Source organism: Ochlerotatus camptorhynchus, unplaced genomic scaffold, assembly GCF_037179485.1.
Source record: "Ochlerotatus camptorhynchus isolate MF236.1 unplaced genomic scaffold, CSIRO-AGI_Acam_v1.1 ptg000277l, whole genome shotgun sequence".
Lineage (NCBI taxonomy): Eukaryota > Metazoa > Arthropoda > Insecta > Diptera > Culicidae > Ochlerotatus > Ochlerotatus camptorhynchus.
Genome location: NW_027040766.1, coordinates 6152621 through 6168541, shown reverse-complemented (window position 1 = coordinate 6168541; position 15921 = coordinate 6152621). Strand labels below are relative to the sequence as shown.

The 15921-nt window shown below is 41.0% G+C and overlaps 1 protein-coding gene across 4 annotated transcripts in view; it reads left to right on the top strand.

Annotated features, from left to right (window-relative positions):
• LOC135706301 (protein kinase C-binding protein NELL2-like) overlaps positions 1 to 15921 on the top strand; it is a 388995-nt gene that overhangs the window by 247434 nt on the left and 125640 nt on the right. For all 4 annotated transcript variants that reach the window (XM_065227890.1, XM_065227892.1, XM_065227891.1 and 1 more), the window contains exon 2: positions 13736 to 13858. In XM_065227890.1, the coding sequence (XP_065083962.1) occupies positions 13736 to 13858 (123 nt within the window). The remainder of the gene's footprint in view (positions 1 to 13735; positions 13859 to 15921) is intronic.

The window sequence follows — 15921 nt, the reverse complement described above, 5'->3', positions numbered from 1 at the left end:
TGCAGACCCGTAATTCAGGCTGCATTATGCATCGTTTCACACTTCGTTCACCAGCAACAGCCGCCAGTAGCAGAAGCTTTCTCGGTCTTATCATCCTTGGTTTTGTTTTTAAGACCGGGACCGGGACGTTCGGTCATCATGAATAACTCATAATTCATTGTTTGTTATGTGGTTTAGTGCTGAGTTTTTGCATATAAATTGGTCTGAGTACTGCACTACATTTCGCAAGCTTATGGTAACGAAGACATAATTATGTAACTCGTTCAACCAAATCATTGGCTTAACTGAATTTAAGACACTTTGTACCCTTTTCTTTTCCTCATTAGGGAAACGCTATTCAATCCAACACTTAATGATCGGCTTTCATGCTTTCCACACTGTAAAAGTGCTATTTTGTCACACTCCATTCAAGGTTCTAATAGCCATTATTACACACGAAATTCTTGGGAAAAAAAACGTTCAACACGCGACACTTATGTAATCCCAATCGTGTACAATCGTTGTTACTACACTACTGCCCCCATCGCAGACAGGCTAGCTAAGGAAAACTATTGCTGGAATTTTCCTTTGCAATAATTTATAATGTTATTTTCATTCGCCTACGTACGAAACGGACCACCCCACCCAGCACTGCATGGTTGGGGTGGAGAGTGGGTGGCAATTTTTCCGACTTTCTTATCCCTATCGCTTTCCTGGCCACCCAAGCCCCTTATCACGTTGATCGATCGTCGTGATGCGTGCTGAAAGCGGGAGACCTCTTCGGTGCAGGAAAATTGCGAGCTTCAACCCGTCTAGACTGTTTTCTCATTATAGACCCAACAATTGCTTCTAAGAGTTTTTTTTTTCCTTCTTCATGTGGTGTCTCCATCAGGGGAACACCTTTCACTATGCTTGTCCAAGGTGTCTGTTTACAAAGAAAAAGAGGTACATTACCATAAATAGTGTTATCTAGGAAAACAATAAATGTCGGCTATTTAGCTATGTAGGGTTTGGATATGGAAGAAGAATCTAGCAATTATCATTTATGCAGTCTAGCCGAGCGGACAGTTATTGCTCTGGATCGTTTGACCGAATGTCACTTGACCGAAAATTGAGAAGATTTTAAACGTCAAACTTCGATTTAGAATAGTTCAAATATCGCATAACGGTCTAGCCCCAGAAAACTTTCCGCTCATAGAGCAGGAGGCATGCTTGCCACCCAACTAGAAGCATTATGCCGTTCACGTTCGCTCATAAAAACTAGCAGCTCATTAAAAGCTGATGCTTGCTCAATATTCTCCAGGGGAGCCACTCGCTGGAATCGATAATCTGTTTCCCATTGGACCATTAGGAACGTGACAAAAATTGCGACTGCTATCAATTATCCGCTTCTCTCCATTGCTGACTGATTACCCACGTAAATCAACCACATCAATAGAATTCCGACCCCGTCGGGCCACAGTGCAACTTTTGGACAGAACAAAATGACTGCCAATTTGTTAGTTAACTGCCCCGCGCTTCTGCTGCTGCTGCTGGTTAGTTCCACAGATTCCCATCCAGTCCAGGTTCGCGGGAAAAGAATTCGACCGACAACGGAACGGTGTGACAGCGTGTTTGCTTTGCAAGACAACCTGAAGCCGCCCGCGATTTTCGACAGTGCCGCCGAAACCATTCCGAAACAATAATCGTTTTAATTTATTTGCATTGTCAATTCGGCGGCGACCGGCGCGCAGTGCTTTTTTTGCACTGGTGTCGTTCCCATGCAGAAACTGCCGCAGGACGCGTTATGCGGCGCAAGACAGGCGAAAACTACATGTGTAAAAGTAATTTATTACATGTCTTCGGGCCACTTTCAGTCGACAGGCGCTCCTCGTCGGTCGGTCTGTGGGATTGAAAGCGCGGGTGAAGGAGACCGGGGGATGTGTAATTTTTCATGGCTTTGTTTCAATACACATGCGGAGCCGGGCGGCGATGTCACCTTTTTCACGCTCCTGTGTTGGCTGGTGGCGCCTAGCGATCATTGGCACATCGAAAGCGATTAATGCCTTGGGGTCAAAGGGGATTGTTTGGAATCTCGATGTTGATGTTGTTGACGGGTGTATATGGGAAATGAGCCTGATTGAAATTCCGACATGGGATTAGGGTGATTGAGGATTGATTCGGTGCATATGAATGCTTGAAGGGTTGTGCATACCTGGAGGTATTTCCGCGCAGAGTTCTTTATCCCAGCACACTTCACAGATTCACGTAATAACTGCCATTGCCGAGAAACGCTTGTTGCTTGATCGTAGCATCGCTACGCACTTTGCACCCTTGGGGTTCCGACTGTTAGCAAAGCTAACCTAATCTAACCTAACCTCAAGATTCACTAGGTTTATAGATTTTTAAATTTCAGTCACTGCTTGCTTCTCGGCAGCAAACCAACCACTTTTAGTTTCAGCTACGTGCATTCAGCTTAACAGTAATAAAATACTTGTGACTTGTGAAATTACGCAGTGGAGAATGAAAATCACCGATTCAGGTAGAGATTATGTTACTTTTATTATGGTTACACTCATGTTTAAGTTTTATGGTTAAAGTTTTATCAAGGTTTTAAAGCGTTCTACAAGTCCAATTCATGGTCTACAGAACCCTCATAAAACCAAAATTGTTACTTGGGAGGCCTACGTGGTCTTATATAATAAATCTTATTTGTTAACTGCAGAAGGAGCTTGTGTTTTGTGTAGAAATAGGAATTTGGGCGGGGTTCTCTCTGTTTATACTCTTGAGTATGACGCACTTGACATAGATGGCCCACAGCGACTCACGAAGAGCGGTGCGGCTTCTTCCTCCTTTTATGGATGTTCATGTGGGCTGCAGCTCGCTGCTTCCAGGCAGCCTTTCGTTGTGTACTGGAGAACAATGTTCAACGCCACACGCCGAAAGCACTGCTGCTGCTGCTGCTGTGTAGAGCATCTTGGAATAGTTAAAACACTTGACCTAGAAGATTGTGAGTTAATAAAGAAGTTTCGAAGATTTTCGAAGACTTTCGTTTAAAGTTTTAAAAGTTTGAATACACATTCTAAGTTTCATGTAGTTGACGGAATCGTACCCGAGTAATAAATAAGAGAAGTTAGAAATGTGATCGTATTTCCGCAGATCGTATACATATCTGGTAACGGCATTAAATACCAAGTTCAATTTCTTTGTATTTGTTTTAGAAGTTAAGCTAAAGAGAATATCCCCGTACAAAAATAACGGAACGATCAAGGATCTAGCCAGCTGAAGTCTGATATGTTGAGGCGTGTAGTGACGTAACAAAACTAGGGATTGAAGCGTACAATAAATTTTGCTGCACATAGCATTGACTTGAGCATTCCAGTTGAGGTTACAATCCATTACAAAACCAAGATGTTTAATTGTGTCAGAATACATAATGATATCAGCCCCCACTTTAACTAATGGGATATCCTGAATACCAGTTCGTTAAGATCTAAAAATAATAGTTTGTGTTTTTGCACTGTTCAAAGTCAGACCATTAGGTTCACTCTATTTTAAGATATTTTTATATCACTATTTAATAATGATATAGTTTCAGAAATATTATTCAATTTGCCAGAGATGTATAGTTGACAGTCATCTGCATATAAGTGAAATTTACAATTTAATAAAACGTTGGGCATATCATTGATGAACATAGAAAAAAGTAGGGGTCCCAGGATGGATTCCTGAGGAACCCCACTCAGAACATGCACGTAATTGGATTGCATGTTATTAAATTCAACATACTGTGATCGGCCAGCCAAATATGATTCGATTAAATTCACATGAAGCAGACGCAAACTCTTCCAAAATATCGTTACTAGTAATACCTCTGAATAAAAAATTAGCAGAAAGTTCATCAAATTGCTCAGTTTCAATAAACGATGATGGAGCAAAATATGAAACAAAATAATAATTCAATTAATCAGCAGTGACATCACCACCACCAACTTTCGTATTTGAACCTTTTAACCCGAGTCGCTTAATATTATTCACTAGTGTGCACAGGAATCTTGTTAAGGAGGGGCTTTTTTTCTATGGTTCATTTAATCTGGGGATGGGGAGTACTCCAAAGTGCGTGGTGGATGGTGCTGTCCATCCACCAATGTTTCCCTACTGTTCAATTTAGCTAATTTTATTAATTTTTTGCTCCTCCGGTGGTGGTTCGTCTTCTGCAATGCAAACTGCTTTCAGTCAGCCAATGGAATTGGCAATTTAATCCCATCGACGATGTCGATGATGATCGGTTCGTCAAATGGTTGCAATAATAACCGAAATGATACATTTGCTGCAATTTTGTTGCCTTGGTGGTTGGATTCAGCTGAAGTCACGTCAGATGGTGGTGATAGCACCAACAAACCGACATAAATGCCCAATAAGAATCGCATTCTCCTTTCGCATGCACACTGCGTCGACAAGTATAAGGTTCAAATAGTGCGCATAGCAGTGAACAAACAGTATATTGCTCTTGATCAATCCAATCTTGATCAGTGGTGTTGAGTACTTGGCACTAATGAAGTCTGCAGTAGTAGACGAAATACTCGTATCTGTCAAAAGATAAGAAATTATAACGGAATTAAAAGGAAATAAACCAACACACTCAAAGCTCTTCATAAAAGTATATTGCTGTTTTTGTCCTTACACTTGGCTTGCTGGGGTGGGACGTGCTGTCAAATCAGCCTACTGATCATTCTTGTATGAAATTGGTTCCAAACGTAAACAAATCCTGTAGGTTTCTTATGGCTTGTTTACGTTTGGAACCAGTTATGCGAGGTAGGTGACGATTGTTGGTATTTGACAGCCACCTCCCCCCTTGTTGGCTTGTACTCCAGCAGTGCTGCTAGCCATTGTGCTAGCACTGTCAAAACATACTGCCATCAACTGCTCCCAAGAAATCTGCATCGCTGTTAGGACCTCAGAAATGCCATTGAAGATGGTCGTCGCGTCTGTTTTCAACACCCGTCTCACACCCACGAATGTTACCGTCGGCCGATCATTATCAATATACCTGATGACAATCGCCAACTGCTCGAGGTGGCCACAATCGCTCGTCTCATCTGCAATGATTGGTACTGGTTTTCCTCGCAAGGTTTTCGCAATGTTTCGCAACATTACATTGTGCAACGACGTAATCATGTCATTTTAAATACGGTTACTAGTGTACTGGCAATTTTTGGCACCTTCCGCCGAGAGTTTTCCAGCACAGGATCGTAGTTAGCCACCAACTGGGAGGCACACTTTCCCAGAATGTCACGAAGTGGTCGGCCACCTTTGTTAAATATGCGCACAATATCGATGAAACGTTCCATTATACACCGTTCACATTACAGCCTATATCACGTAATATAGGCTGTCTTGCAATGAGCACTCATGCATAGGATTTCCAGTGAAAACTAGATGTATGAGTGCTCATTGCAAGACAGCGTATATCACGTGATATACGCTCAGGGGACTGGCAATCCCATATCAATCCTATACGTTTGACAGTAGGCAAGATCACGGGCCTTATTTAAATACGGCCCGCCTGACGTATACATGAAGGAAAGGGATGCAAAATCGTATTGTAAGCAGAAAGACAAGAGCACATGAAAGCATCAAAAACATGGCCGCCAGCCAGGTCCCTGTATACGCTGTAATGTGAACTATTATATAGCGATTTTGTAGCCGCTTTGCCTTGTACCCCGTACAGACTATGGCCTATATTATGTAATATAGGCTGTCTTGCAATGAGCACTCATACATCTAGTTTTCACTGGAAATCCTATATGTTAGAGCTCATTGCAAGACAATCTATATTACATGATATAAGCCATAGTCTGTACGAGGTATTATATGCTGTTGTAGTTACACTTTACTATTACCGTTGCGAGTCCGTTAAACTTGGTCATTTTCAGCGAAAATTGCAGTTTTTTTTTTTCAAATTTTGACTTAAATGCCAAAGCTAAAAGGATCATGTGTAAAAAAATATGTTACGTTTGGAACAAAAGCGCACAAAACTATTTTGACAAGCGAGTACAGGATTGTTAACGGAATGACGACTTGTGCAAAGGATTAAGCATGTCAACCCTGCCACAAAGTACCACCAGTCGGGGTGACAGGAAATCATGCCGAACATTCAACATAAAGATGATATAAAGGACAATCCCGAACTAATTGCAACGCACAGAAACAGCTGTCACTTCTTAACCACGGTAACAAATGACGGCGTGTGGGTGCCGGATTCACTATTTTAAAAGAGAGAGTATTCAATTGGTCTAACATACTACGACATTTGGAAGAATTTACATCAAAATATTTACGTTAAAAACACCCATTAACACAACATTAGGCTCAGTAGCCAGTGTTTCTGAGATGAATTCAAACGCCGTTTTCATTTTGTTCAGGTTTACTTCGGGTGGTTTGTAAACAATTCCACACAAATATTTTTCTTCAAGCAGAAAGCCATGCCTCCTCCACGATTCCGTTTTGTACATTTCCGGTCGGATCGTATTATTCTATAACCCTGCAATTCAACGTATTTGTTGGTGACAGAAGGTTTGAGCCATGTTTCAACCAAACCCAAAACATTCAATTCTGACTTTTCGAACAGTAATCGATAATTTTCTACGTTACTACAGAGGTTGCGAGCATTATGCAAAGCAAGCTTCATAAAGTTTATCGAATGTTTTGAAACTATAGTTTTGATATCTCCATAGTTTAAATAGTGATGTTTTACGGTCAGTTCAAAAATTGAATCAACAATAAATGGATTTTGTGAAACTAGGAAAATGGCAGTTAATAGGTACATCGGTATTCATTACTTTCATGTCGGTTTGGTGGAGATCTGGACTTTGTCGTTTTCTGGACGGAATTCCCTAACTTCTACTCCGTCTGGCCAGTAGAAAGCGTCACCGACGCCGACGATAGAAGCCAAAACGTCAGATACGGAGAGCTTGAACGATGTTAATTCTTCGATGTTTTTGTTGCGGGGCACTAGCTTCACACAATTGATCCTTGAGGTATCGGTGTTCGTAACTTCACGCAGGTAATCGATGATTTCTTCCTCTGTCTGTCCATTGTGAAAAGGGCGTAACGTAGAACGATTTAAGGGAGTCAATGGATTCATGACGTATCCTCAAACGGTTTTTGCAAACCACTTTCAAGCGACAGTTGTCATCAGCCGATCTGAATATGTTTTTATTCCGCTTAAAATTTTTGCTGAGATGTAAGTTTCCAGTTTATGCTTTATCTCGAGATCCTGACCATCTGGGAAGTTGCTGTCTTGGGTAAAGTTCTTCATGTAACCAAGACCTACTACATAGTGAACAGGTTAGATAAAAATTTACTCACTACGTGACGCTAGTATTCATATGAATTACCAAAATGTGCTACATCTCGAGATTCTAACACCTAGGAAGTTCCTGTCGTCGGAATAGTTGTTATGATAATCAACATTTTCCATATGGTGAATTAGCTACATACTATAAGTTCACATGTGCACTAGGTCAACGCGAGAGAATTTTATACTTGAATATCCATCATCCAGAAGGCCTTGGTAAAACATTTTGCCGACTACAGCAATTTCCCGGACATATAGGACATTATCCGATCAGGAGAAATAACTTATTAATACCAAATTCAGGCATGGAAATAGCATAACTGGTAACCCAAATATGGTATTGACGAGCTTTACATAATAGATAGAATATCAAAAATAATACCTCAAAAATATTTTACGCATATCGAACTAATCAGTAATTTACAGATACCAGATTTTTATAGATCTCTCAATACCAATCCAATAACTCTTTTAAATCATGGTCCAGTTAGTAATGGAACAATATCATTTGGGTCTATTTCGGATTTGAATGAACGGATTTGAAAACGGTTCTCACTCAAGTGTGAACGATATACGACCCATCAAGTGGCGCACAACGGTCTCGTCCACGGTTTTGGCGATTTTGTCAAACCTATTTTTAAATCAGAGATGCCGTTTTGATGACTGTACCTTTAACCTTCAGTTTCCTCTTCATTATTGCCCAGTAGCTTTCAATGGGCCTGGACTGGAGGCCAGGTATGGAAAATCATTTGCATTCATTTCGTGCATTCATTTACATTCATTTGTCCCTAACTTTTTTCGTCAACAGAATTCCACAAAATGATGTATGGAGTTTTTATAGGCTTTGTTATTAACTACAACTTTTGTTAACAACTCAAATCCGTATTTCTTATGCATGACGAACCAGAGCGAACAGAAGCCACTACTGTTTTTCAGTGAATGTATTTCACATTCACTGAAAAACAGTAACAAGTTGTGCCCGCACTAGTTCGTGATGCATAAGAGATACATATTTAAGTTATGGGCAAAAGTTGTAGTTAATAACAAAACCTACAAATGCTCTATACATCTTTTTGCGGAATTCTGTTGATGAGAAAATTTAGAGGCAAATTAATGTAAATGAATGCTTTAAATGAATGTAAATGATTTTCCATGCCTGCTGGAGGCAATTGGGCGGATAACAACTGGACTCCGTTGTCATTGTACCATTGTGCCAAAATGTCACCGGACCATCATGTGACTGGATGAAGGGAAGAATTCGCTTCTGGAGACATTCGGTTTTGTAAACCTCCGAGTTCATCGTTTTCTCAGCGACGAAAACCACAGCTGCAAATTCTCTGCCAGATCATATATTTGCGTGCGAATCCGGCTTGTAAAATGTTGGTCTTGGAAGCTGTCCGAAGTCGGCCTTTACATATGTTTCATGATCTATAAGTATGCACCCACCGGACTTGGTTAGCAGGTTGTCATACAGCTTTCGAGCACAGGTTCTAACAACGGTATTTTGCTTGAGTGATCGATTTGGTTGCCTACTGGCGCGGTATGCCTGTAAGCAGTCTTGTAATCTTCTGTGATAATCGACTGCCTCTGCTTCCGCTATCAAATTACAGTACCAAATTAAAATGTCATATGACAGGCGCTGTCATACGACACTGTTGCCGAAGACCATCACGAATGTATGTATTTTAGTTTTTCTCATAATAAGAGATGCTGATGTTGTTCTTGTGTGAATTCTGAAAATAGCAAGCAACGATGTCCTAGTAGTTACTGTGTATTGTTCTCAAAGTTCTGTGCAAAGTTATCGTGAATCGGATACAGGAGAAGATCGACGCGCCTCTCCGACGGCAGCAGGCAGGATTCCGTGCCGGAAGATCTTGTGTGGACCATATTGTCACGCTTCGCATCATCCTGGAGCAGGTCAATGAATTCCAAGAGTCCCTTTATTTGGTATTCATTGACTACCAAAAAGCTTTCGACCGTCTCAATCACGAGAATCTGTGGGGCGCCCTGAGACGCAAGGGAGTCCCGGATAAAATCGTCAACCTCATCGAATCGCAGTATGAGGCTTTCAAATGCAGAGTTCTGCATAACGGAGCCTTGTCCGACCCTATCCGGGTAGTCGCTAGTGTGAGACAAGGATGCATACTATCACCGCTACTATTTCTCATCGTAATCGACGAGATCATGGTACGTGCAATTGACCGTGAACCGAATCGTGGGCTGCTTTGGCAGCCTATCACCATGAAGCATCTCAACGACTTCGATTTGGCTGATGATGTTGCTCTACTAGCACAACGGCGCCCTGATATGCAGAGTAAGCTCAATGACCTAGCCGAACGCTCCTCTGCGGCGGGTCTCACCATCAACGTCAACAAGACCAAATCGTTGGATATCAACACGGGCAACCCTTTCAAGTTTACGGTAGCGGGGCAAGCAGTGGAGAAGGTCGAAAGTAACCCATATCTTGGCAGCCAAATAGCGTCGGACGGCGGGACCAAGAGCGACATAGGTGCACGAATCATGAAGGCTAGGGCTGCCTTTGCGAGTTTACGAAACGTATGGAGATCCAACCAGATAAGTCAACGCACCAAAATCCGAATTTTCAACTCGAACGTGGAATATGTGTTGTTATACGCCAGCGAGACGTGGTGTGTATCAGCGAATGCTGAGCTCCATCTTCGATGTCATCAGAAGCCGATAGCAACAGAAATTCGAGAGCGAAAGTGGAGGTGGGTCAGCCACATACTTCGACGGGGCGGAAACGAAATCTGCAAGCAAGCGCTGGATTGGAATCCGGCAGGGCATCGCAGCAGAGGCAGACCCAGGGGCTCATGGCGGCGGAGCCTCAATAAGGAAATTAAGCAAGTCGATAGGAATCTGACCTGGGCCCCGGTCAAGGCAAAAGGGAGCAGCCGCCCAGGATGGAAGTCTTTCACGTTGGCCCTTTGCACCGCTGATGGTGCACAGGACCCTTAATGGTGACTGTCTCCAAAACAAGAGCGTTTTATGTACACTGTTAATATTATTGTTGTTTTCAACAAATAGACATCAAATGCTTCCGAAAACGTCCACTAGGAGCGCTGAAATAAGCAAGAGTTTTTTTTTTCCATTACTAAGTGGGCCATAGTTTAGGAGTTATTGTAAAAAAAACTGAAAGATCACGTTTTATTAATTTATTATTTATTTGATTTTTTTTTTGCTAAATATTTCGATAACTGACTCGATAACGATACCTCAAGCATACCAAAATAAGCTATCATACCTAATTAAGATATTCATATGCTATCTTCTTGGGTATGGAAGTTCGTATACTTGTTTTCACCGCATAGGGAGGGAATTTTATACTAGCTTAGCCACCATGTAGAAGGCCTTGGTAAACTGAGCAACCTTATCGAAGACTGCAATTTTCCAGATAATCAACAACACGAAATATAGTAATCTTGAGAACTTAAGATGTACACCAGCACAGCATAGTGGTGGGATTTTTAACGGCAGCCCTACTTTTGCTCAATAAAACGGATGAAAATAAACTTAATAACTAAAAAAAATCTCCTTAAATGATTGATCAAAATACGTTAAAAATCTTAAAATGCACAGTAAATATTTAAAGTACGCTCCCTAAAATAGAGAAAACTGTACATTAAGCATTTGAAAATGCTCCTTCGTATGCATCGCTTTGCACCATTTTGAAGTGTAATTGTACCATATATCATCGGAAAAGCTGCTGTAGAAAGGTTAATAAGTACTATGAAATCAGCTGAAATGTTCAGTAAAAATGCACAAATGCACACAATGATTTACTGAACATTTCAGCTGATTTCATGGTACTTAGAAGAAGAAGACTAGCGTCACATTATAGCAGAATTCTGAACTTATCTTCTCACCATTCTAAAGGTGTCAGATTTCTGATCAATTTTGCCATAGACAACAGCTTCGTAGATGGTCGGGATTTCAACATATATAACTCTGTGATTGTTTTCATAGCAGTGAATTATCATTGTTGTCGATAATCTTGATGTGTAACATCAAAGATAATCAATTGTAGAGTGATCATACTTTGGTTAACAATTGAAGTTATCTTCGCAAAACATCGGAAAATACGATTTTTTGTTTGAGTGTAATAAATGTATACCACAATATATACAAATTCATGGTTGGCATTGAAATTTCTCAATTAATAACTGCGGAAGTGCATCTAGACGATGAAGAACGTTTCTGAAGGACAGAAAAATTGCTTGGAGTTACAAAACTAATGGAGTTTTTTTTTTTAATTGTTGAATTGAAAATTTTGGAATTTGATTTTCTAACCGCCACTGGTTGTTGTAAATTTGGTAAAAAAATTCTTAAAGTCGACGCTTCTAAAATAAATTAAATTCTGTTCTGTTGTTCATCGACCGATTATTGGCTAGGTGTTTGTTGAATTAATGTTCTAAGAAATAAAAATTAAATTAAATAGGGTGAGTGAGCTATGGCATAATTGCTCCAGTTTATGGCCCTAGAGCGTAACTCAAATTTGAAATAAAGCCCTGCCAATTTAGAATCGGATCGCTTCTTTTTGTCCAGCACAGCGTTCCTAGTGGTCGGTTCTGGAATCTTTTGACACTTTACATCTTTGCTTACATTGTCTTTCTCTTGAAATCCTCTGCAAAAATTAAAAAAAAAAATATGTTTTCTTGAATTGCCACGCGATGGAAGATATGAAAACCCAACATGGTCAGGTACGAGGATCGCAAAGGAGTTGAAAATGGCCAATACCACCGTCTGCGCAGTGCTGCAACGTTTCAAGAAACGTTTTTCAGTTTCCTGGAAGATGCAATCAAGGCGTCGAAGCGGTACAGTGGACCGGAAACTGCGTCAGAACGTCATGAAGGCTTTTAAAGCGAATCCAGGACTTTCGAACGTGGATATGGCAGACAAACTAGGTGATGTATACTATACCATAAAACATTTTTGGATCTCCAGGAGTTTCAACAGTTCCTAGAGTTTTTTTTAAGTTTTAGAGATGTGTAAATTTATGTGCACTGGAGATTCCAAGTACATTTAGAAATAGAAGTTTCAGGAGAAATGAAAATTCCTGGAGTTCAGGGAATTCTAAGCGAGTGGAGTGAATTTGTGTGTGGAAATTCTGTGGAATTACTGTTATATTCCTTGAGCTCAAGTTAATTGATTTCAGCAGCAATCGTTTTTGAAGCACCTACAGTTCTAGCGGTTCTCTGGATGCCGAGAATTCATTAATTCCCCCATTAATGATATCATTAGTTTGGAGCTGACGCACTAGATGTTGCTAGTGTACAGTGAAACGGTAATTTTATCTAAGCTGCAATAAGATCTAAACCTGATAATCCTCATCAGACAGAAACTTGCTGTCTTCAGCAAAGATGTCCAGGTGGCAGAGCTCAAGAGATATTGGATTATTTAGTTTGAAACTATCTCAAAAGTCAGCGTGCCAAATCTCAAGATTCAGATAGTAACACATGGTTGCTTTCTTCGGCAAAGTTTTGATTTATCATTGAAAATGATACGCAAAACGACGCCATCAATGCTTGAGCAATCGCTGCATAACAGAAAAAAGATCATTCCACATTTTACGGTTTCCTGATTTGCCTCTTTGATCCCATCGCATCAAAAATCAGTTTTATGAATGAACTACATCCATGTGGGTCGTTTCAACTCCAACACGCATAATTTACTCAACAATCGACATTCGATATCCACCAGTCACTCAGTTTCTCGCTAAAGGGACCACCTTTTCAGCAGCATCATGATTGGTTGCTACCACTTACAATAAAACAAGCGAATTAACTGTTTCTAAAACTATTTCCATCGTCCGTAAATGGACACTTGGGCCTCATATTACCGATCCACGTCGAACCGAAACACTTTTGAGGCACATAATTTCCACGCATTTATGACACGCTTATCATCGGGTGTCAAACGGTCCGATCATCTCGCGCTCATCACCGTACTGACCGTAGCAATTGATGTTTCGTGTTTCACAAAGACTCCCGCCAACGCGTTCGGTCCTTCTCACACCAGATTAACGATCGTTGTTTTGTCAACAAGAGATCGCGTCGCGGCTGGCTTCAGAGTTTGAGACTAGTTATGTGACACACGCGCACCATGGCGCGCGGAAAAGTCGTTTTCACAGGCCGTAAATCTTGATCCGCTTGTCAGAGCGCTGACAGGTCCATCATGTTGTTTGATCATGATACACTTAAAATCCGAAGTGATACCATGCTGGGTAATGGAAATACCAAATGGATGGATTTTGTTTTTAACTTGACCGAATTGTTATTCTTATCCAAAAACCGTACACGAAAGATGTTGATAAATTGAGTTTCGAAGTTTATAGAGATCACTTTCGTGTTTCCTTAAAAAAATATCAAACTAACGAAATTCTCTTCTCTCCTTCCACAGGTGGCGCACTGGACCCTGGCATCGACCTGCTCGACGCGCTAAGTTTACACACAAATTTATCCCAATATCAAGGGGTTACAGTCACACAAGAGTATCAACATCAAAGGGTATTTCATTTGTCAGGTTAGAATCAATTTATTACAGTAATCACCATACATATTAAACACAGTTACGTTAACGTCGTCAGTGCAAAACGTTGATACAATCGGTAGACAACGGCTATTTATAGAACAAATTTATGAGATTGTCACTTTCATTGGAACACTCCCAAGAACTACACTCCGCCACGGTTGTTCTGCGCGGAACGAAAGTAAGTCGTCAATCCCGTAATTAGTCTTCCCCGTATTCCTCAATCTCCACCGTCCACAACCGTTGCTGCAGCCTAATGACAAACGTACACATCAATTAGTACTCTTGTAAATATACATGCTTGGTTCCCTGTGCATCGAGAGAGGCAGAATAGATAAATGACGACTAATGGCTAAACAAATCAAAACGATCGAAACACTATCGTAGGGAAAAGAGTTTACTCACATATTCCATATGTGTTATGCATCGAGGGGTGCTCACATCTAAAACTCCACCAAACCTAATGCAATATCCTTGACCATGACGGAAAACCCCCCGGCTTCCAAACTCATCAACAGCTGCTGCATTTTGACAACCATACTAACTTGATTACTCTGCCGTCAATTTCTCATTCCACAGCTCATAGACCTTTCATATGAGTAGCCACATCAACAAGGACCATCCGGACGTTTGAAAAAGAGGCCGACCAACCGACCGACCGACCGCATACAAATTCCCGAGCTAACAATTTGACAAATTAGTCGCGTCCTTCTCCTCCGGGAGGGGGTTCACTCATTCATCATTCCGTGGTCGTCGAGTGGGGCAGCATTTTCCCAAAGGTTGTCTGCCTGCGTGCCGTTGCTGTCTAGTCGTTTCCCCAAACACACATTTTCACGCGCTTTCGGTTGAAGGTCAGCAAAATCCCCCGCCACGATCAGTCATATTGACTACCACCATACCCCCACTTCCGCGCGAGTTTTGCGCGAGTTTTGCGCGAGTCTAAGCGAGGTGGTATGTCCTAAGTGATTGACATTCGATGAGCGTTTAAGTTTGTCGGGCTGGGAGCGTTCAGGACACGGTCTAGACGGGGTCTGGAGTCTAGACCGTGGTAGCTGTTTTTAAACCCGCATCACGACCTATCGAACTTTTTGTAGAACATCCATGCCTGCTTGAGTGAAAGCTGTAGTGCCATCGCGTGAAATTCAATTAGCATGATTTTTTTTTATTCTGTTCATGCAGGAAGCGAGGTTGCGTTCCCTTTAACAGAGTATGCAAAGCAAATCTAAGTTGAACCTGGTTTAATATGATTAGAGGTTGTTTCTTCGCAAAACAGGATGTGTACGAGTGTAGCACTTTGTTAGTAGGGGAAATTGCTCTAAGGTTGGTCTCTGGATCGATAAAAATCTTACAGTCTTAAATTTTTCTTGGATCAATTCGCCATCTGGACAATACAAATGGATATTTTAGGTTGCTATTGAAAAAATGTTAAAAAATGCTTACCTTTTAAATTAGGGACACTTAGGCCGACATTAGGAACATTAACCGAAATCATGCAATTTCAAACACCTAAACACCCCTGAAATCGCAATTAGGGCTGAATTAACGGAGATAAATGCATTTTAAGATTTCTAACATCCAAAACCCCTAAAATCTCGATTAGGGCCCCAAGTAACCAATAGTTCTGATAAAAAAAGGTTATTTGTGGTTTAAACAGCTAGGTTGAAGGTGGTCTATAGAATTCTAAGCAGCCTCATTTTAAGTCGTTATAAGAACTTGAAAGGTCCGGTACCATAATTGAAGAGCATTGAACGGAACTTTTAAAAAAATAATTAAAAAAGATGTTTGTCCTCTACACCAATTTTATATTTAAGTTCGCTCTTTTATGAAGGTCAGGTCTTTATGAAAGTTATTTCTAAAGGCAAGTATGAAGTGTATTGGTTTATCCGTAGTATTGAAGCTGTTTTAAGAATTAAACCCAGTCGTTCTCTGCGTGAGCGCCTCAGCACGAACCGCTACACCATCTGAGATATATTAAAGTGAGCTGTTGTCCCGCCTACTGTTGGAGTTGTCAGTGCCAGCTGACTGACTTGAATACAAAACACAAAACCTTGATGAAT